Source organism: Artibeus jamaicensis, unplaced genomic scaffold, assembly GCF_021234435.1.
Source record: "Artibeus jamaicensis isolate MK-2021 breed Jamaican fruit bat unplaced genomic scaffold, CSHL_Jam_final scaffold_916, whole genome shotgun sequence".
Classification (NCBI taxonomy): domain Eukaryota; kingdom Metazoa; phylum Chordata; class Mammalia; order Chiroptera; family Phyllostomidae; genus Artibeus; species Artibeus jamaicensis.
Window position 1 is genome coordinate 44,783,330 of NW_026522059.1, and position 23,520 is coordinate 44,806,849.

Consider the following 23,520-nt stretch of genomic DNA (forward strand, 5'->3'; position numbering starts at 1 on the left):
TGAGGCTTCCTCTTTCTTCTCAACCTCCCAGCACTTGTTATTACCTGTCTTGCTGGTAATAGCCATTCTAGCAGGAGTGAGGCAGCATCTCATTGTATTTTTTTAATTTTAAGATTTTATTTATTTATATTTAGAGAGAAGGGAAGGGAGAGAGAGGGGGAGAGAAACATCAATGTGTGGTTGCCTCTCATCCACCCCCTACTGGGTTTGCTTTTCCCTAATAGCTAGTGAAGGTAAGCGTCTTTTCATATCTGTTGGCCATTTGTGTGTCTTCTTGGGAGAAGTATCTGTTCAGGTCTTCTGCCCACTTTTTAATTGGATCGTTAGTTTTCTTCTTATTAAGTCATATGTTTTTTATATATTTGGGATATTAACCCCTATCAAAGATATTTGTTTGCAAATATCTTCTCCCATTTGGTCTATTGCCTTTTCATTTTTTGGTGGTTTCTTTTGCTGTGCAGAAGCTTTTTGGTGTGATAAGCCCCATTCATTTATTTTTGCTTTTACAATACTTTCCTTGCCTTTGAAGTCAAATTCATAAAATCTACTCTAAAATCAAGGTCTAGAACTGTAGTACCTATGTTTTCTTCTTTGTAATTTATTGTTTCAGGTTTTGTATTTAGGTCTGATCTATTTTGAGTTAATATTTATGTTTGATGACAAATAGCAGTCTAGTTTTATTCTTTTGCATGTGGCTTCTCAATTTTCCCAGCACCACTTATTGAAGAAGCTTTCTTTTTCCATTTGGTGCTTTTGGCTCTTTGTTGAAAATTATTTGCTCATAGCCTGGCTAGATAGCTCACTCAGTTGGAGCATCATCTTGATATGCCAAGGTTGTATCTCCATCCCTGGTCAAGACACCTATAGGGTCAACCAATGAATGCATGGATGAGTGAAACAACACACTGATGTTTCTCTCTCTCTCTATCTCTAAAGTCAATCAATAAAAACTGTTTTAAAAGGAAATTCTCTGCTCATATACATGCAAGTTTATTTCTGGACTTTTAATTCTGTTCCATTGGTCTCTGTGTCTATTTTTTCTGCCAATACCATGCTGTTTTGATTATCGGCACTCATTAGTATAACTTGAAGTCATGGAGTGTGATACTTTTTGCCTTTTTTCTTTGAGACATATGTTTTTTTGAAAGTCTCACAGTATTGTACACATTCTTGAACAATGCCTAAACATCATTGAGATATTGCCAATGATATGCTTTGGTAATTTATTGACATTTTCAGAATTGATAGCTAATTTATCATTATGATTTGGACTCTATGTTCTGATATGTTAAGCACATATGCTAGAAAGCCAAGCTTCAGCTTTAAATCTTAACTCTGCCTTTTAAGAGCTATGTGACCTTGAGGATCTGGCTTAAACTCCATGCCTTTCTTTAAAGATTTTGTTTATTTATTTTTAGAGAGAGAGGAAGAGAAGGAGAAAGAGAGGGAGAGAAACATCAATGTGTAGTTGCCTCTGAAGTGCCCCCTACTGGGGACCTGGCCCGCAACCCAGGCATGTGCCCTGACTGGGAATTAAACCTGCGACTTTTTGATTCATAGGCACACACTCAATCCACTGAGCTGCACCAGCCAGGGCTCTCTGTGCCTTTTGTCATAATTTATAAACTGTAAGTAATAAAAATACCTAAATCTTGGTTTTTATGAAGATTAAATCAGATAATATACATCAGTTAATGTAAAGATAGAGGTAGGTCATGGGGACGTAGAATGTATTCAACAAAACAGTTATGTCTATAGCAACATACCTTTTATTATAAAATGCTATTATAGCCTTGGCTCAATATTACTTAAACATTGGTACTTTTTGAGTAAAGAGTCCTTATCAAGAGCAGTAACATTGAATACGCTTAATTAGCATACACTTTGGATAGACTAAAACCAAAACTCCAAAGCCTCAGTTGGCTTGAAAATGACACCAGATTTAGCAAGTGAGTTAGAGAAGATGGAATAGAAAGTAACACATTTATAGAATTTGCACAGGCAGTGGAGTGTTTGATTCACTTCACTACTTCTGTTCAATTTAGTTTGTTATAGTCAGAGAAACTGTCCATATTTTAAGTGTTTCTTTGGCATCTTGACATTAAAAACATTTGCAAACAAACCAACAGTGGATGTGGGTGGAGAAATGCTAAATGATGCTTTGTCAAGTTTTGAGTTGTCAAGAAGAACAGACAGATTGACTGGGGCTAGGACTGTCTTTGGGTTGAAGGTGATCTATCACCTGACTGATGGAAAAGCAACCTTGGGTAAGTAACTTGGACTCAGGGTTGTTGAGCCAGATGACAAAGCAACTAAAGTGTCCGGCTAGTCTTTTCTAAGTGTGCTATTTCTGATTTGTCTGAACAACCACATCATTCAATAAGTGATTTCATATCCGTTTAGATAAGGTTGTTCACATAACATGAAATATGTCTGTAGGGTGATGAGTGAGGAAATCCTTTGGTTCTTTGAACTTAACCTCATGAGTGCTTCAGCATCCTTAGGGAGGTCTTTATTCATACCGCTGATGTTTATGTGAACACTCAGGGCACCCACTTCTGTTAACTACGGTTCAGAGGCTTCGTTCGGTGCGTCCCTATATTTCGTACAACCCTCTTGTGCTAGCCCCTCACAGGTGGTGGAATATGATGTCTATAACACAATTTTTGATGGTATATAAAGTATGTTCATGTTACTCTGTGTTTGCTCCTCCATCAATAACTTCATTTGGCCTTGAAAACTATTGTAATTTTTTTCAGATTTTCAAGTTCCTATGTCTGAAATTAGTCTGGCAGTGAACGTATATTCAGACTCAGCTCTTTGAAACTGGCTATATTAGTGCATTTGATTATTTCCTTGGGGAATTTTTTCTCCTAATGAAAAAAGAAATGCCTTGTCCATTTATCAAGTGACTAAAGATAGCCGAGGATTAAATATGAATGGAGCAATTACTGCTTTCAAAACCCCAAATAATGGAAAGTATGTTGTTGTTATTGCTGTTGCATGAACTATTGCGTCGTTCTGCAATTGCTCTGCCTGGTGAATTTCCTCCTCCCATCTTGTTCCGAACTTGTAAATGTGTGTATGAATTTCTATGCATTTGTAATACTTACATTAATTCTATGTCATTGAGAAACTTCAGAGAGGGAAATTTAATCATCAGGCTTGTATATTTTTATTGTTATTCATTATTGTTATCACTCTTAGCCATGGGTATAGTAGCACATGTTTTTTTCAAATGTTATCATGAAGTTAAAATTTTTAATCATAAGGCTGTTGTGATGAAGCCAGTTTTAGTCTGTTATGAAAGCTCTGTACTCTTTCATTTTTGAGAGCTAAACTCAGAATGCATTGAGCTGTGCCTTAGTTTATTTCCCACTATCTTTTTCCCCCAGAAATTGTGCCATTCATTTAATACTTCATTACAACCAAACTGCAGTATGTATACATGGTACGCAAAATGAGCCATTTTGTTTTAAAACAGATTGCAGATGAAAGGAAGCCATTCATTTCTTGCTCGCTTGCTGTAATTACTAGAGCACTAATTACTCCAAATCACTGACATCCAAGGTCAGGAAGGATGACAACAGAAACATCAAAGAAAAAATGTGGCTCACTCACTAGGACAGATTTTTCATATTCCCAAACACAGTGTTTTTTTTTTTTTTTTATGGCTACTGTTTTTTAGTTTGGGGGTGAAAAACAAAACAAAACAAACAAACAGGCACACACACAAACAAAAACCCTGCACACAGTCAAGATTGCTCAATGTTTACTATTATTTCATTCGCAGTTTGACGGTGAGAACATGTACATGAGCATGACAGAGCCGAGCCAGGACTATGTGCCAGCCAGCCAGGTGGGTTAATTAATCTTCTCTGCCTTGTTTCAAATTGTAATTAAACAAATTCAAAGAGTTGCATTGCAAATGAGTAGCACTATCAGTAACTGCCGCAATCAGGAATAATCATAATTTATAAACAAAGCATTTAAGCCTTGTTTCCAGTTAATGAGATAGAGCTGATAAAGCACCGGAGTTGGCGTTTGTTGAAAGATGCTACCTTGTTTCCCTCCAGAACGGCAAGCAGCTGTTTTGCCAGCATGATCTTTGCTAAACAGTTGTTTTACCTTTAGGAAATAAAGTCTTTACAGGTGCAGGTTGTTTGTGCTTCTGACTAGAGACAAGTTAATCATTATAAGCTACACATGCCACAAATAGTTTTAATTATCCACTGTTGTGGCAGTTTTCAATAAAATGTTATATTTGTAACCAAAATCACGTGGCCGATCGGCGCTCTATGGCTGCTTTCAGAATCTTTTGGGTGGGTAGTTTTCACGCCAAAATGCATGATATGATCGAAACCTTTCAAGGGCACGTTTGTATCCGTTTCACTGGGAATGGTTGACAAGGTATTTAGTCATGAGAAGTGACAACAAAATTCCAGTGGTTACAATTATAAAAGCCAATGCTTAGCTATTTATTTTTAGATACTTAAGACCAGGCCCTTCAATCCAGCCAGGACATTTAAAGCAAAATTATAACTGTCCTAGGGTGCCAGTATAACATAATATATAAGAACATTGTAAGCAAAAAATAAACAAATGAATGAATGAAAGTGAGGGTAAGTACATAGGAACATTTTGTGGGCTTGAACATGTATTTTCCTAGAAGACTATAAAACCACGGTAGCTTGGAGTTTCTTGTAACAGTGACCATGGTGGAAACTCTAACATGTAGGGTCGTTTTCAATGCCTACATTATCTGCCCAATAGATTTGTTAACTAGGAAGGGTGGGGGCAGGAGGGTGATAAAATTTCTGTTGTTCTTCATGGAGGTTGTCAGTGAATTAAATGTAATGTGTATGGTAAGGGTGCATTTTGAGGGGCTTTGAAATTTCTCTAAGAACCAAATGTCTTGTGCTTAACTCAAAACAGAGGCAGGCCTGCCTCTCCATGAACTTTGCATTTAGAAGTCGTTAGGATCACTCACTGCCTCCTTTGGCAGACATTCTAGAAACCACACTCTAATTGTTCAGACCAGAAGATCATCGTGAAGTTCAAAGATCCGGACTACATTTCCTCCCATTCCACTGAGTTGACCACACTCAGAATACCTTTGGAAGGCCGAGCTTTGCATTTAAAATTCTTACAGAATGGAATTCATTCAGCTAAGTAGCCTCCAAGATCCATAGGTGCTTCTGAATAGGACTGTTTGATTAAAAAATGAAAAATGTTACTATTAATTTTCTTCTAACCATCAATCCCAAAACTGTACTGACAAGTTTAGTATTGCTATTAGATTAGAGCAACCCAGTATCATCTCTTTGGTGCCTTTAGGGTTTTGAAGTGTAAGGGCTAATTGAATTTGTTTGAAACAGTAGAAACACAAACTCAATAAATGATTGCTGTTATAAAGCAGCTGTTCCCTCTCAGAGAATCATTATGTCCTTCTTAAAGACTTTTGGAAAAGGGATTAGAAATTCAAAGCATATACATCATAAGAGCTCAGGCCCTTAGATTTTTAAATTCGAGTACAGCAGATGGATAATATTAAGCCCGGACTGATATCAAACAGCTAACTTTATTTTTCTTAATATTTCAGTCAGGAGTTACTAAAAAGTGTTTTAAACACCAGTGAAAATTTATGAAGGAGTAAGAACTCCAGATACTTTGTCTTTGTAAAGCTGTGACAGGTGTGTGTGCCAGAATGAAGCTCTTTTAATAATGTAGTGCACGTGAGGATGTTTTTTAGCATGCGTTACTTTTAAAAATTAGACTAATGTAAGATCATAGATACTCTGGAGGGAAATAAACTTCACAAATCACATAAGTTGAATGGCCTTAGCTGAATTTTGCACTTACCGTTCCTTTTGTTAACTGTAATATAGTGTGTTCCAGAATTCATTACCTGGTATTCTTTTAGGGAATTTTAATCAATGTACCCCTTTTGGCAACCGTTGGTAAGATTTTAGTCATCCTGCAGGGGAAAAAAAAGTTTTGTTCTTTTCCTACATAACATCAGACATCTGCATAGCTTAGTAATCCAAGACAACTTGCCTCATAGCGTCACTCAACAATTATAATTCCAGTTCAATTTTCAAATCAGTACATGCTTTGAGACTTATAGACTAAGTTGCTAAGTAGGAACATATGGTGTACTACTGCTCCTGTGATGTTGCTGCAAGCAAATAGCATAATTCTAACTTGAAATGATTTTTATAGAAAGCCAGCTCTGGAATAGCTCCAGCAATGGAAGTACACTGTAAAAATTAGTGATATTCTTTTAAGCAGTCCCAAAAGGCTCTTTGGCACTATCTACTGCATGCATTCTAATACCTCTTAAGTGGGTGTATACAAATCCTTAAAATTTTTTGCATATAATTTTGTAATTGATAGGCAGCTTTTAAATTGAATATACCACCACATAATAAGCCCGACAAGTATGTAATAAAAACTCATGACATTTCCACTTCTCTCTGGCTCCATTCTTGGAATATTGGCTATTTTCTCCTATAATAAAGGACGCTGGCCACTCAGTACTTCAATCTAAACACCACTTAAAATTTTCTAACTCCGGGTAGAATTTGAACCATGCAGTGCAGGATTTCTTTGTGTTTCCAGACCCTGGCTAAGAGGACTCATGTTGCCTGATCCCTTATGAAACTACAGGTTCTCTCCTATCGAGTTTGTGGGAGAATGTGAGTGGGCTAACGAAAGGAAAGCCAACTGAACGTTAGCTAACAGTCCTTCCTAAACTCAGTCCTTTCTCGGTCCTACCCTGTTATGTTTGACTGACCAGTGTGCCAGAATGGAAGACAGTGAGGCTGAGAAGTTTGGGCTTCTCATCTGAGCTTCTCACTCTTCCCCAGAATTTCCCAGACCCACTCAGATTCACATGCTATGGAGTCTTTCTCCTCCCCTAAAACATTCAAGCCCCTTTCTCCAGCCCCTAGAATTATAGTACCTTCTGTAGTTCCTCCTCTGTGGTAGTGCTCAATATATAAATGTTCCTTTGAATTGCACACATCAAAGGAAACAGGAATCTCCTCCTCTGGGTCAGAACTTTCTATGGCACGAAGGTTACTAATTTATTTATGTTTAGTTCTGAATATGTGCCATTACCTTTTCTCATTGTTTCTTCTTCTGGGGGAGTTCCCAGAATATCATTTTCCATGGCAACCTGTCCATTCCAAGCTTTTCACACACACTGGCAACACATTCTTCCAGTTCTCTGACATAAGAACTCCTCTCATTCATGTCTCCCTTGGGATACTGTGGGAAAATGGTTGAAAAGGACTGGTCTTTTCATATAAGAAATAATTGCTTAATAGGGGGAATCAGAAGATTTTTCTGGTGTCAGGTTGTGAAGAAACTTTGGTTACTGGATTGAAACATGTTTTCAATTAAGTCACTTCCTCCTTGACATTGGCCTCTACTCCCCTAACCCCTTTCTTTTTGTTTGGTTTCCATCCCCACCCTCCTGTTCCCTCCATCCCTCCCCCCTTCATCCTTCTTACTTTCCTTTCTTCCCCCTCCTTTCCATGAACAGTTAGCCCTTAAGCACCAGCTAACTTTTGTTGTTAATTCTGAGCATCCTAGTAAACTCAAAATAGTAAATGAGACCCCATTTTACATTATTTTCAGGTTGTTATTAGGTTCCTCTCTGCTCCTTTCCTCTTCCCCCACTGAAATTCTCTTACCTAGGCTCTCAAACCTCACAGTAAAAAAATAACAATGATAAAATAGAGCAATATTATGTACAACTAAGTATAGGATATACATTTTGTACCACACATTTTGAGTATAAAAGCTGAAGAGCACCTATGTATCTGGGGCAGCTTTCTCATGTGAGTTTGGGTTTGATTTTTAACATCACTAGACCCTGGTCCCTGACAACCACTCAGACTCAACAGAACAACGCGTCACACCGAGATCCATCACCTCCAACCCACTTCCTCCCTTCCTAAACTTCTTTTCTCTCTTTTTTGGCCTGTAGTCATAACAGTTCACACCACCTACCCAGTCTTTCAAGACAGGGACCTGGACAGTCTCTCTTATCTATCACTCTGCCCTGTGTTAATGGCACACAGTGTCGGTTCTACTTTTTTGCATAACTTTGAAACCTGTCTCCTCTTTTCACTGTATATAACCACTGCCGAGCGCTGGGGACCGCAGCTTCTCAGTAACTTGTCTCGTCTCATCTCAGTCCCACCTTTTCTGTTTCACCTCTCACTGCTCCTGAACGGTCCATGTCTCTTTCCCACTTACACACCTCCGTGCCTCTCATGTGTGCAAATTGGAGTTATTGAGAACATATTTGCCCCTGTGTGGCATGTAGCGCACTAAAATTGGTACCAATTTTTCTTTCTTTTTTTCCCCCATCTGAAAGGATCTCCTGTTCCTAGAATAACCTTTGTCACATCAGAGGTATGCAACGCTTTTTGTAGAAAGATGAGTAAATGAATGCAGATCTTGTGTACATTTTTAAATCATATTAATTCTTTTTTTTAGATTTTATTTATTTATCTTTAGAGGGGAATGGAAGGAGAGAGGGAACGAAATATTAATGTATGGTTGTCTCTCTTGTGTCCCCTGCTGGGAACTGGCCTTCAAGCCAGGCATGTGCCCTGACTGGGAATCAAACCTCGATCCTTTGGTTCGCAGGCCTGCGCTCAATCCACTGAGCTAGACCAGCCAGGGCATATTAATTCTTTTTTAAAGATTTTATTTATTTATTTTTAGAGAGGAGAAGATAGGAAGAGAGGGTAAGAAACATCAGCATGTGGTTGCCTCTCACATGCCCCTACTGGGGACCTGGCCTGCAACCCAGGAATGTGCCCTGAGTGGGAATTGAACTAGTGACCCTTTTGTTCACAGGCTGATGCTCAAGCCACTGAGGCACACCAGCCAGGGCTACTGTAGATTGGGAATCGAACGGGCACCCTTTGGTTTGGATGCTGGTACTCAAGCCACTGAACCACACCAGCTGGGGCAAATCACATTAATTCTTTGCCTTTTCTATTTGCAATGATTTTCAGCCTAGCACTGCAGACATTTAGCAAATCTGGCCCTGCCTGCTGCATTCTACTGGCACTCCTCTGTCTGGCATGCATGCCCCCCGCCATTGACAAAGGATGCCAACTCTCCCACCGCCTTAGAAAATCATGTCAAGTACAGGACTGGAAGAATGGGAGTGATAATGAACTGAGTAATAACAGGAGTTATTCTTACAACGATACCACCTTGCTGCCTGTCGTCAGACATGCAGTGGCTGTGAGACCAAGAGGGCTCTCCGAGTCCCTTTCTGTACAATAGTGTATTAAATCTATTAGAATTACAATGTTTTGAGTTTGCAAGTATAGTCACACCTATATCTACATTTTTAATTACGTTTGTCTAATGAGAAAATTTCCTAGCTCAAAATGTAAGCGAGGTATCACCAAACGGCCTTGATAGTATATTTCTAAGAGCAATTTTGAAAAAAAAATTCTTGACTATGGGCCATAAAATTTCCATGATTATGACATAAATGTGAACTATAAATTAGATCAATGACTTTTAGATTGGTTCCTTTTGGCAGAAATTTCAGGCGTAAAGTCAACTTGACTTTCTGACCACTGACCCAATAAAATGGCAAAGCTGCTGTGCTCCGAGTGATCTAGTGAGTCCGACAAAGTCTGGCATCTTAACAAACCCCAACTAGTTACGCAAACCAGTCTTCAGCGCCACATTCAAATGATTACTCCACGCAGTCCCGGAGGCATTCATTACAGGCAAAATTGCTCTTGCTGCCTCGCATGCAAGCTGAGTTTTCAATGGGAAATAAAAGGATGCCTGGAAAAATAGGCCACCTAATTAAGTTAAACTACTCTAGCATTTGGCTTGACATCTTCATTACTCAAAATTAAAAAGATGCTTCACTTGAGCACACAAGTTGCTATTGTTTATGTTGTTTTCTTCCTAAATTGGCTTCTTACATGGAAGTCTGTTTTTCAGAATTATATCTTGAAATAGCTCACATATTTCTTACAGTTTATAAAAATGTCTTCATAGCGGTATGGATACTGAGTACGGGCACCATACACACATACATCTTCGGGCTCTTGATAGTCAAACATACGTCAGTCTTGCTGCATATTTTCTTGATTATTTACATATTGGTGTGGTTGAACTTTTCAGGCGGTTCTTGACTCAAGTCTTCATTATTTATTATTTTTTTTAGTTGGTTTTGGACTCTGTTAGCTATAAATGATCATTTAACATGAGAAATATGAATTCTTCAAAAAAAAACATTTAAGTAGACCATAAAATTTAAACCAAAATTCATTTGTCCAGTGGAAGTGTTTTACATCAACCTCTCGAATGGAGCTATTTCGGGAACGTTTTACAACGTAAACACATGTAGCGCACACCATGCACTGATTGCCAGTTCCTACTCATTGACACTAATGAGGCTGCTGACAGGTTAAATGTTGTGTATCATATATATTTCCAAGCTGTGGGATTTGTGAGTATAAGACTCATTTTTTATTTCAGAAAATGAATGTTTGTTGCTGAGTATGCTCAAGAATTTTATTATAATTGTCTAATAGTAGGTTTTTCAAGCATTAGGGAAAGAAATTTCAGTGATAAAAATTATGCAAATACCTGAATGGAACACACAGCATTGGGGCTAAAAACAGGTGCAAACCAGGTTCTCAAAGCATCAGGCTCCATTTGGAGGACCACTGGCTCAGTGGGCAACTGTCGCGTGGCACCAGGACATTCAGGCGCTGGGAGGAGGTGCTGGGGCCCCAGTGCACAGCCTGGCCACTTAACACAGCTGCGTTTGGCATTTTGAAAGCAGTCCTTCAGCTTGTTCAGAAGCTGAAGATTTTCTTTTGCTTTAGCACATGAACAATTATGAAAAGTTAAGTGATCCCCCTGTTAAGTTTTGCAAAGTATAACACACTAGATTTTTCCCTGTCACTTATTATAATAAATCTGTCACTGAAGAATGTTGAAAAAATAAAAATACTATTTAACTTTAAGATAGTAATATGTTGAACAATGTCATCTGTCTCCATTTGCAAGGCACTTAAAGGTTATACTAAAGAAACCTTCCAGTTTTCATATGCCAATATATTGAGTAAAAGCGACTTTGCCCACTTTTACTGTACAAACACTGAGGCTTGGAAAGGCTGAGGTTTTTCCCACCCCCTTGCATCTCTTCTGAGGCCTCTTTCTCCAGTGCTCATCTGCCCCCCAAACACCGTTAAAGAAGCATCAGGTTTCCTTCCACAGTTTCAGTGCCTCGGTTTGGGAGCAGATTGAAGTAGACGTCCCAGAAACACGAAGGAGGTTTCAGTTTAATCTTCATTTATGTCTTTTTTTTTCTCCCCTTTTCCTGTGATTTTTCTGATCTGTGTTATTTCACAGTTTGGATATAAAAATTTATATGTACAACCCTAATGGTTTGAAAGTAATTGATGACTGTCTTAAAAAATGTTCTCTATACAGTCCTTGCTGTTTATAAGCTATGATGATTGATGCTTTCACTAGCAGTCAAACAAGTAACTTCTGAGTCCTAGCATCAAACTATTTAAATGGTATAGCCTGCACTGAAACTCAGAAGGGCTCTGGCGACCATGATCTGAGACCAACAATGAAGGCTTCCCTGTGAGCAGACTGGCTTTCCCGCATTTCAGGAGAAGCCCCCCGCCCTCAATAAGGGCTAAACTCACTGTGAGTTATTTTCTGAATTCACAAAATGGCCTTAAAGGAATAGTGGTTGGGGACAGGGGACAGGCAGTAGGATCGCAGGTGTGGGGCAAAGCCAATAGCCCTATACAGAAATTGCCTTGGTGGAGGGCAGTCTGGACTCATCTGTATTGTGAGCATCCAGCTGTTTATTTTTTATCCTCTGATTTCAGTTAAACTTCTTGCTTGTCAACATAACAATACGTTTTAGTAGAAAGTTTCTGCTTGGCTGGAAGTTTACATTAGATCTCCTCTACCCACTGTAATAAATGAATTAGATCCATAATGATAATAATAGCTGTCAGTTGACAGCTACCTCTGTTTGGCAAGGAACTAATCAAAGGCTTTGCATACATTATCTCAATCCTTAGAATAATTCAGCAAGGATGAGAGAGGTTAGAATGATGGGCAGAAAATCCACAAAATAGTAAATATCAAAGTTAGGCCTGGAGAGGCTTCACGCCCACATCACAACCCATCCTTGGTCAGCTAGGATTTATTTTATTCTAGAATGTTGACATCCCAACCTCAGCCAGCCCTTGTTAGTATTGAACTAACTACAATGTATGAACATGTGTGCAAGTACTCTGAAAGCACGAGGTTGACCCAAATGAAATTGCAGATATGTGACCATCTTTTACCTGCAAAAGCAGCAATCTCCGTGAATATTCTCACTGTTCTGATTTTGTAATAATCAGGGCAGGCTAACCATTCTCTGTGTTAAGACCATGCATGTGTCCCCAGACCTAGTCCCTCCCCTAGATCTGGTTTTATGAATGCTGATGATAAAAACTCTGAAAAAAAAAAAAGCAGCAATCTTATATCTGTCCAAACACACATAAAAGGCTGTGCAACGTGAGGTTTTTCTTTGCTGTTCCTGGTTTCTTTTATCCAGACCGGAAATTCCTTGCTTCTTTTCCTGTCCGGCTCTTTCCACACCTCTGCCGCCACTGCTGGCCTGTTTCCTCTGGTTTTCCCATCAGGGCTCAGGACCTCTCCCACCAGCAGCACTCTTCCCTCTCTCCTGCAGAAGGAAAACAAGGCGCAGGAGGGATTTCCAGAGAAGACACTCACCCTTCCTGCTGTTCTTCCCCAGGCACCCATCTTCCGGGTAACTCGGGGATAATGGGTTGCATCTTCATCAAACAGGGAATTCTCTCCATGGACCCACTGTAAGCTTTCTTTGCGGCAAAGACTTTAGAAAGTGAGATGATCATCATGTATCTAAGCACCCACTTGCACTGAGTCCTTGCTATCTGTTCCAGAATAGGAATTTCACATTGGAGTACAAACAGGGGCCTCTCTTTCCTTTACTGTTCTTTGTTTGAGGGAGGAGCCAAATTAAGAGCTCGGGCCATCTGCTTAGGTCTCCTTCTCAGCCGATCTGTCTGCATTGTGAAGAATGTGGTTACGTAGCCTGTAAACATTTGCTGATTTCTACACAATAGTCAAAATGACAAGAATGGCCATGAACAAAGATAGCCTGTATTTTTTACTTTACATATAAGTTCTGTACAAAAAAACAGGCCAACACTGAATGTTCAGCTCTGCTTTGTCTACCTGCATGTGATTTAGCAAACAGAACCTTACCATAAGGAAAAATCCATTTCTCTCAGGTTTTTGAAAAAAGAAAATTTATTAAAGCTCAAAGGCCATGAGTATTTTTAAATAGTATATTGAAACCCAGGGCATTTTATTTAATTATTAAATATAAAAAACAACTTTGTAATGATACTGTGGTTTCTCCTCTGCCCATCTAGTCCTTTAAATACAAGAAAATCATTTATCCTCACAGGGCCTCAGTTTCCTCATCTGTAAAGTAGAGGCATATTCCCTGAGGTCTTCTCTTGAGTCGAGTATTCTGTGATTCCATTGGTCATAAATACAATACTTTAGAACATTAGCTCAAAGAAAATATATATAAGATTTTTATCATAGTGTGCTTCTTAACAGAGAATAACCAGAGATGCCTTCAATGTTTGAAAATGAGAAACCAGTGAAATAATTTATAGAACAGGCACCCAATGATGTAATATTCAGCCATATAGACAATAATGTAGTGATATTAATTGACATGAAAAATTATTCATAATCCACTGAAATGATCATATGAAATTGCATGATGGTATAATAATAATGTAGTTATCATTTACTGATTCTCTTATGAGCCAGTCTATTACTCAAATTAGTTGTATTACCTCATTTAATCCTGATATGCCCTTAATGAATTGAATACTGTTAACATTTTTATTTTATAGATTTGAGAACTAAGGCTCAGAGGAATTAAGTAACTACATATACTAAGAGATGAGCTGAGGTTTGCAAGTAGCTTTTCTAGATCTATGTTGCATTTCTGACTTTTAAAAAATACAATAGAAAATAATAATAAAAAAGCCCAAAACAAAATAGAAAAACTAACTTAAAAAGTCTTAAAAGGTACATGTAAATTGTGCTTTTCACATAAAAAGTGAGTGTTTTTTGTGAATTAAGCTCACACTTAAGCTTAATTAAGAGTGATTATTTTCATGTACAAGTTCTTTATTATTTTCTGGTTAATGTAGAGTATTTATAGCATAAAACAAAAAATGTATAAAACTAAATCTCAGAATATAGGAACTGAATGTGGGCATTGAAAGCATTTTAAAAATTTTTAAAAAGCATAAACTGCATTTGTACATAAAATGGTGCATCAAACAATTAAATTGGAATGTTTTCATTGTCCCCTTTAAACTTCGAATATGCAGTGGTGACCTGTTACCAGAAGGACACACCCAGGCCTCACTAGGGTTTCAGAAGCAGCTCCTGCACCTCAGCCTGCTCTTCCTAACCATCCGTGTGTGGGTTATGGGTCATGGGGGGAGCACATTATTTGTTTCATCCCCCTTTTTTTTAGCCAGAGAGGAGGAGGCCCTTATAACAACTGCAGAGAACACTTGGCTTTAAAATATTCCCTAAAAATGCAACTCATACATTCATGTAGACCCTCAAACAATACTGAGAGGGAAAAAATCTGTTCCCCATTTCAGTATCATTAATGAATTATGACAGGAGAAATGAGTATATGTAAATGTCAAGGAGTTTTCTGGAAGTCCCTGGAGAGGGGGCCCTGGCAGCAGTCATGATTCACAGAGGAGTGATGGACTGTCCTGCCCCACACACCCCTGATCTGAGCATGCTTGGCTTATTGCCAAGATACCCCTGCATCCTCAAAGCTTCAGCTTCTTAGTTGCACCACAAGGGTCCAAGTTTACCCAATCCTAGCTCCAGGAAGAGCCAATGTCAGACATCCTGTTGGTGGCATCAAGTTGACCTTGTTTTCTGGTCTCATTCAGCCTTTGGACCAGATGCAGTAGAGGCTTGCTTTGGGCCTGGTATCCCAGAGATTTTTTTTTTTGACTGGTGGAGCTAATCTTGCCTTTAAGGTTTTCTTGAAGATTAAGAACTTGACCTTGCTGTTGAACCTCTTTGCTTCACTGTCCAGTGTCCTTCCTTCGCCAGTTTTATGGTCCTCTCTTAACCGCTAATTGCATCTTGGCAGGGGTGTCTGATCTTTGGGCCCTGTTATCCGCGTGAATCTGCTGAGAACAATCTATGCAGCAGCCCAGCTTCAAGTAATTCCTCTTTTATTTACACTCTAATATTACTAAGCCTCACACGTGGAACGGGCTACTTATTTGGGAGCCTAATTACTTCTATCTCTTCTAATTCACTTCCTTTGTAACAAACTGCATCTTACAATCTTTTGTATCATAAATCACACATTGCTGGATGCCTTACACACAGTAGGTGCACAACAAATGCTTCTATGGAGAGTGAGGCAGTCATTCTCTTTTACTCAATACCAGTTACAAAAATTAATGAGCACAAATAAAATAAGTGTACTTTCTACCAAATAATTGTTTTTTGATAACTGTTGCTTGAAAAATTAGTACATTGTGGGATTTTAAATGAAGATGATTTATTGGTATTGTCTAACATGTGAAGAAAGACAAAAAACTGTTTGCAGGATCATTGGCTTGAGCACATCAATGGCACTGTTGGACAATTCTTGCTGAGTGTTAAGATGATTTATGTAACAGACTGAAGCTCTCCACAGTCATACATTATAGTCTCAAGCTATCAACCCCTGCTCATGCAGAGACAAAAGAATCTGAAAACTACCTCTTTCGAATGTCTCCTCAAAGAAGTAGGAGATAATGTTGATGCTGTTTAAACTCTTTTGAGAGAAATCAGCATTACATGCAATATCTTAACTTCTGAAAACATGCAGAGTCAGATTACTATTTTTCTAATAAACTGCTCAGTTTGCTTTTCATTCAGTTATTTGAATTATACTACAGGAATTTTCCATAATAGAAGATGAGACATGTTTAAACATTGGCATTTTGCTATCCTGAACGTTCAGGAATTATATTACAGATTACAAATTAAGGCATTCTCTAGATGTTTGATGGCAGTGCTATTTATTTATCTTTCAAATAAAGAGCTATATGAGAAACATATTTTACAGTGTTATAACTATAGCCATATATTTAGTGTATGCATGATTGCATGAAACCATCGCATAATTTAAAGATACATACAAGATGATGTTTTTGAAGTTCTTCTGAGTTATGGGGCTTCTTGTCACCAAAGAGTGAGTGCTGTATATAATGATTGCAATATGTGGACAGCGACCCACAAATGCCAAGGTTCATCTGGTGGAGAAATTAGATTTTAAGAAGAGAAGAAAAGGCAAAGGCCAGAAGAGACTTCCCATTTATCGTTCCTGGTCGGCCTATATTAACACTCTCTCTAGATGGTATGAAAACAAGAATTCTCTGTAGTCAAAAGAAAAATCAGCCTAATTAACATCCCACTTCCAGATGTAATAATGTAGCCTAAGAATAATAAAATAAGAACAAGCTCTAGCCAAAGGCAATGTGGACTGCAGAAGGAGACAATAATGTAAACAGGATCCACAGGTCATAGAATATGTAGAGCAATATGATTAAAAAGGAATGTGAGTGAGTAATTACACAGACAGGGAGAATGAGGTCTGCCAGAGATCAGGTGAGAAATGTGCTTTGCTTTTTCACTGGGGGGGCGGCGGGCTGGGAGCCTGGGGAAGGTTGGACATGGGGAAGGACAATGGCATTTTTCAAATGGCTGGAAAAGCTCCCAAACAGATCAAATCAAAGTACATGGGAAGGATCCTTCGTTACTTTTCCTAACCCCAATTCTTGTCTGAGAAATAATCCATTTCATGAGCATTCTGACCTTGCTGAAAATCTCCCAGGGAAGGTAACCTTTCTGGGGACACAAGACAGTATGTTAGAAAATACTCCTACAGTTTTTGTTGTGAACTTAGACACTGAAATTCTGGTTCCAAGTTCCTTCACCTTTTGCCTGGGTCAGTAGGAGTGGGGCTGTCAGGAGCCAATGAGCCTGGGTTGCGTCTGCCCGCAGAATTCTCTTAAAAGCAGTTATGGCACTTGGGACATGAGGTCATTGTCTCCTTTCACCTGTACACCATCTTCCACTATCTTTTTATTCTTTGATTTCAAAAATACAATTTAATCTTCTCAAAATAAAGGAGAAATTTTATCCTAGCTATTTATGGGGAGCAGTTAAATGAATATATTATGTATAAATGGGACTACACTTTGCTTCAATATGAGGTATGATCAGTGCAAAATAGACTGAAATTCCTTTACAATGATGTCTGAATTCTTCCTCCTACTGTCTACAGCCATTTGTTTCCTTGGCTATGATCCCATCAATGGTATATACAAATGCATTTAACAGTAACTGTAGCTATGCGAAAGCTGCCGTTTGCGAGAACTTTCTTTGTGACAGATATATATTACCGGGCTTTTTACCTAGCTCATGTTTTTTCAGTGCTCATAAGAACCCCACAGAGTAGGTTTTGAAACTTAGGTTCTCAAGAAGTAAGACCTGCCCAATAATTCACGCAAATAAACGCTGCAAAGAACCTGGAAACAGTCCCTTTCTGTTGGCCTCCAGAGCCCCAATTCTTTCTGACATGCTCTGTGGCCATTCTTACCAGTCACTGAAGGAGTCGTCATGAGGCCTCTCAACCAGACCAAAATCTGTCTCCTTCTCATGGAGAAAGATGTAGCACTTTCTAAGCTAAATATGCAAATTCCAATGTTCAGGATTTAAGAAAATTACTTGAAATAGTCACTGAATCTATTATTTAGAACTATAAAAATACTCTCTTGAAGAAGATGATACTGTATTTTGAAATTACTACTTTAATGCTTCCAGCAGTCTCCTTGTAGCCTTGAAAAGTTCATATATTATTTATTCCAGAATTAGCCAAGTATTGTAATAGAACAGCCCACAGCAACCCATGGCCGTGACCTTTGGCTCCTGCTCCCTGGACACACAGAGGCACATGGTGTATGGTGTGTCCCAGCACCAGCAATAGGGTGAGACCCTCTTGTGTGAGGGACCAATGAGTAGCTTAAAATCAGGGACAATCTGGTGATATAGAAATAGTATAACTTTAAGCTTTTGAAACATTTGAATCCTGCAGTGTCTATGTTTAAGGGCAAATCATTTTACATGCTTATTTGTAATTTACCTTTCTTTAACCTGATGAAGATACAAGATAAAATTAAAAGTATTGGCTTGAATTTCATATCGCTATTCCTAAGTACTTTCTCTGCACTTGTGTAGATGGTGACCATTGACTTTTTATCATTCCCTGGGGAGCAGGGAAGCTGTATGGCTCAGACTGCTGATAAAAGTCTGATCTCTAGACTGGGGGAGTTAAAGCCACGATAAAGGATGATAAGGAAGACGATGCCATCTTCAGGGTCCAGACCTGTTCTCCTCCAGTATTCAACACTGGAATCTAGCGCCATTATTCCTTAGGGCATGGATTGACTCCTTGGTGGTTATTAACTCAGGTAAAAACAAAAAATTAAAACATAAAAACATAGTTTTGCATCTCATGGGTATGTTTGGTCCCAAGTAAGTTGGAATATGAAAGAACCTTCAAACTCCTGGCCTCACTGAGATGTGAAGAAGGAAAATAAGCCCAAGTCAGAAAAGAACCCTGAGTCAGAAGACGAGTGCGGAAGGCCCACTGTGTCAGCTCAGGGTGGTTTTAACAGAGGGAGCCTTCTCTGACCGCTCGGCCTCAGGTCTCATCACAACATCAGTGTTCCTGTTTGTATGATCAGAGTATTGTCCTATGCCCTCTCTGCCCACTTGTCTAATTAGGCCCTTTCTAATGGCTAGTCACAGGTCACCAGACATGCTGTCCCCGAGAGATCCTGATGTGGAACCAAGGTTTCCACCAAGTCCTTAGCTGGCATTGTACCTGCAGTGGGGATTCGGTTCCGACAACTGCTGAGAGCCAAAAAGAGCTAAACCCACCTTTTAGAAATCCCCTGGGACCCTCATGTCACTACAGAATGGTGGGCGCAAGTCATTTGGGAGACTATATCAAAAGCCAGAGAGGGACACTAAACTACCCCCCCAGCCTTCTTAAGACTGCTTCAGTCTTGGCATCTCTAACAGGACATTTTTTGCTTCCTGACAAACTGAGGGATTGATGTTACTTACCATGTTGTGAACTGGCCAGTGCAAAGACTTGGGAATACAAGATATGTTTTCTAGCCTGTGAAACAACACTCCATGCCTTTGGAGAGTCATTGTAGCACTCATTCTTTCATATATGCATTCATCCTGTGATTTGTTTGTTAATTCATTCAACAGACATTGAACCAGGCAGCTTCATAAGGAATAAGAGAAAATATTGAGTCATGTCTTATTTAATACGTCCCCTCAAAATTGCAAATTGTTTCTAATCTGTAATTTACTATTGTTAAGTAAAACTTCTATTAAGTCTTTAAATTTTAAAATAAAGATGTCATGCCATAGAAATCAATGTTGAGGAACGAGCAGTTAGTCTGGCATTGACTTTTATGTAAATTCTCTGACATTTTGATATTTATGCAATTGCCAGGATACTTTTATTAAGGCATCGCTTACACTGTAGTAGGCTCACAGCAGGTCACTGCATCATGTCTCTTAATGTAAAGAACAGAAACTACTAGGTAACCTTATGTTAAAATTCATGGAGGAGGGCAAAGGGGGGGAAATTGGGGCAAGTATAATAGAACAACAATAAAATATTTTTAAAACAATTCTTGATCCACATAACTACCTATTACCGGTTAAGTTATGGTATCTGTGGTTTTGGTGTATAAGTGCATGGGTTGCATATCATTAGTGTATAAGTACATGAAAATAAACCATATAGCTTAGTTAAATTGCAGTACAATCATTCCCACTGAATGTAAAGTGATACCAATTAAACCTTCCTTTAGAACACCACAAATGAAGATTTAACTACTGGAGAAATTCTAGAATGTGAAATTCTTGTACACCACAGGTAAAATATCCCTGGATGTTTTCAGAGGCTTAATGACATTTGTAAAATTAAAAACATCTTTCTCCTTTATTGCTGGCATTAACTGTACCTTATCCAGGAAAGTCGATAATATACCAATTAACTTCTTAAAATATGAATATCAATGAATTTAACCTCTGCAATGTTGACAAAAAGCAAATTATTGTTTCTTGTGCTCATATCAATGTTTTGTGTTAGTGGGTGGGCTTTAGGATAGAATTGGGATAAGGAAAGACCTGATATTAATGTTAATACTAATTCTTAAATTATGAAGATTTGTTCATCAGAAACAGTTGATTGGCAACTTTGTGTCATTCTCCCTAATAAAAGAGTAGCAAGTAAAATGTTTAAGTATCACAAGAATGAAATTCATACATTCATCCCTCATACGTACTGAGCTGATTATTTATTGGCTGAGTGTAAGTTATTGAACTTCTGAGTCTTAATTTTCTCTTCAGGAAATCAGGGCAATAAAAGCTACACAAAGGATTATTGTAAGGAGTAAGTGAAGACATAGCCAAGGACTCAACGCAGTGCTTTATATGGATTCCACGTTAATAGACATGCTTCCTCTCTCTTCTCCCTCCCTATTTCACAACCTTTATGCTCCTTCCTCTGTGAATACTTGTACCAGGACTGATGGTTTAACTCTATAAGACACGAGGTCTAAAATATCTGACACAAGTGAGAATGTACTCAAACTTGTAACTTTGAGACAGAGTACTAATGTTTTTCAGGTAAGAGATATATACTGTAAACTGGATAATTTAGCAAGTGATGATTGAACCTTTAGAGCTGGTGATTTCTTTTCTAGCAGAACTTTAGATATTTCAGAGAATCAAATCTTTCCTTCCTATACCCCCAGTCTCTAACCTACACGTGCCTCTCTGTGACCTGGTCTCAATTCCAGATGTTCCAAGTAACTCTTCATTTCATCATTCCTTTGGACAGCACCTAAACAAATACATCAAAAGTTGTACAACATTTAGCAAGTGCAACTTGAAGATTTTCTTTCTGTTAGACAAATAGACGCCATCTGGAAAAAATAACCCCAGGCGCTTGGACACAGGAGCATGAAGCTTATTGGCTGAACACCCAATGAATACCTTACACTACTTTCTTTGGCTCCTACCCTCTGCCTGCTCATTTCAAATCTTGCACACTTCAGCAGGCGCTGTGCTGTGAGACAAACGAGTCCTTGTTACCCACGCACTCAGACCCTATGAAGACTCGCTTAATTTGAAAGACAGGCTTTGCAAAAATTACCTGCATCGAAATTGTTTCCTTTCATACTAGGATACTTGCTCTGTAAAGGACTGCTAAACAGCACTGTGCCTTGACGTTAATTGATAGCAATAGTTTATTATTCAGTTTCTCACATTATCCTGCAGCAAACATTTTCAGTGTTTGCCGTGTTCCATTTTTAAACAGGAGTTTCCGCCTGTAATCTTTCCTTCCTTCTTTGTTCCCCCCCTCCTCTTTTATCTAAAGCTACTTTCTAAGATAAAAAGTCCCACATATGTTGTTACTCATTTTACTGATTGACTTCTATTTCTAAATTCGTATTATAATAATCAGCATTAATTTTGCCTTTCACAATTGGCTGAGCTGAATGTAAATGCTTGCAATGTTATTTATCAAAATGAAACATTAATTTTTATAAATTAAATAAACTCAAATAGACATCAAGAAGACAGTTTTCCTTTTGATGATATAATTATTGTGATAAAAATAGTTTTTAGTGGCTTCTTGTTCACATATCAGACTTTCTGTGCAACCACCTTCTGCAACATGATGTAATTTACTATTTCTTTTAACTAATTACTTTCCTTTTGTCAGAGCGGTCATGTGGCTTTTCAAAACCCAAAGCCAATTGCTCCGGAACTTCTGGAATTCGTTTTATTACATCTCATGATCCGAACAGTAGGGAGTCCTATGAAACATGTTTGATCAAACATTAACTTTATAAATTGCCTTCCTTCCCCACAATTCCCATGAAAAAGGTATTCAGCTAGATTAAAACTCTGGAAATTTTTAATGGGACTTTTGAAATCTGTTTGAGTTCAGTTTCTTGGAAAAAAAATAAAACTGCCTAATGGAAGCACTCTTTGTATGAGAAGTGGATATGCCTTTGAGGCAATTTTCTTCCCTGCATAATAGTGAAAATTGCAGCGGGATAATCTGAGTGTTTGAAATGTCATTGCCAAATCCATAATGCTGCTTGCAGTAACACCTGGAGAGGACACGTGTGTTCATTCACGATGAGAAAGAAGAAGCAGACGTCAATGTGCATAATCTCACTGTGTGTCTTTGCAGGCCTACCCTGGTCCAAGCCTGGAAAGTGAAGACTTTAACATCCCACCTATCACTCCTCCTTCCCTCCCCGACCACTCGCTGGTGCACCTGAATGAAGTGGAGACTGGTTACCACTCCCTGTGTCACCCAATGAACCACAATGGCCTGCTACCATTTCATCCTCAGAACATGGACCTGCCTGAAATCACCGTGTCCAACATGCTGGGGCAGGACGGAGCACTGCTTACCAACTCCATTTCCGTGGTAAGAATCAGTTTACCAATATGTGGTGGGGAGCAAGAGACCAGTGGGGGCAAGGCTGGATTTAAAGCAAGAAGCTTTCAAATGTAATAATGCAGCCCTCTGAAGCTAGAAATAACATTAAAGCTATGGAAAACGTTCTCCACAAGTCCTGTAAAATCCTGAGGCACTCTTCCATTTTCTGTTTAAGTCTAAGCTGAATCAATTAATGACATGTTTAAGTACACATATTTATAAATCGAAGTACTAAATACCGTTTGACACTGACTGTTGCCTTACAAAGCCCAACTGTCTCACTAGTTTTCAGGTGAGAAGTTATCTTTAAAGGTGTTACCTCTCGTGTTATGCAGGGTTCCTCACCACAAGCAAGGTTTTCATGTCTTCTGAACAAGAATCGATATTAAACTTGGTTTCTTCCCTACTTTCCACTCTCCAACTCCACAAATTTATAAAATAGGAAAGCAAGAACACAATTTTCATTTTTATTTTGGAGGTATATAAAGCTTATGATCAAAATGCATCTTCATGAACGTGTTCCAGTGTATTGGGCTTGTTGGTCTCAGAATCCTCTAATGTTCTGTACTTCTCAGATTTCGTGGGGATGGACACCATCAAGAAAACTAGCAAAAATTAAATTCCCAGTTCCTACCCAGAGAATCCAGGGGGTCTGTGTTTTTAATGAGCATTCCTGACCTATAAAATCTTTTCTTCTTATTTTATGTCATCTAAAAACAATTTTTCTGTCTATATCACAGTGGTGACACATATTTTCAGTAGGATATGGCTAAGGGCAGAGC

General features: G+C 38.6%; 1 protein-coding gene and 1 non-coding gene across 3 annotated transcripts in view; both read left to right on the top strand.

Moving 5' to 3' along the window:
* TOX (thymocyte selection associated high mobility group box) overlaps positions 1 to 23,520 on the top strand; it is a 307,625-nt gene that overhangs the window by 158,082 nt on the left and 126,023 nt on the right. The window contains exons 1-3 of one of the 2 annotated variants that reach the window (XM_053661042.1): positions 2,216 to 2,267; positions 3,794 to 3,859; positions 22,484 to 22,726. In XM_053661042.1, the coding sequence (XP_053517017.1) occupies positions 2,250 to 2,267; positions 3,794 to 3,859; positions 22,484 to 22,726 (327 nt within the window). In that variant the 5' untranslated portion in view covers positions 2,216 to 2,249. Of the gene's footprint in view, positions 1 to 2,215; positions 2,268 to 3,793; positions 3,860 to 22,483; positions 22,727 to 23,520 lie in introns of those variants that run through there. The other variant, XM_037167525.2, reaches the window with a different exon arrangement.
* Positions 12,399 to 12,530, top strand: LOC119035392 (small nucleolar RNA SNORA72). The gene has a single exon (XR_005079785.1). It is a non-coding gene; the product is annotated as a small nucleolar RNA SNORA72 (small nucleolar RNA).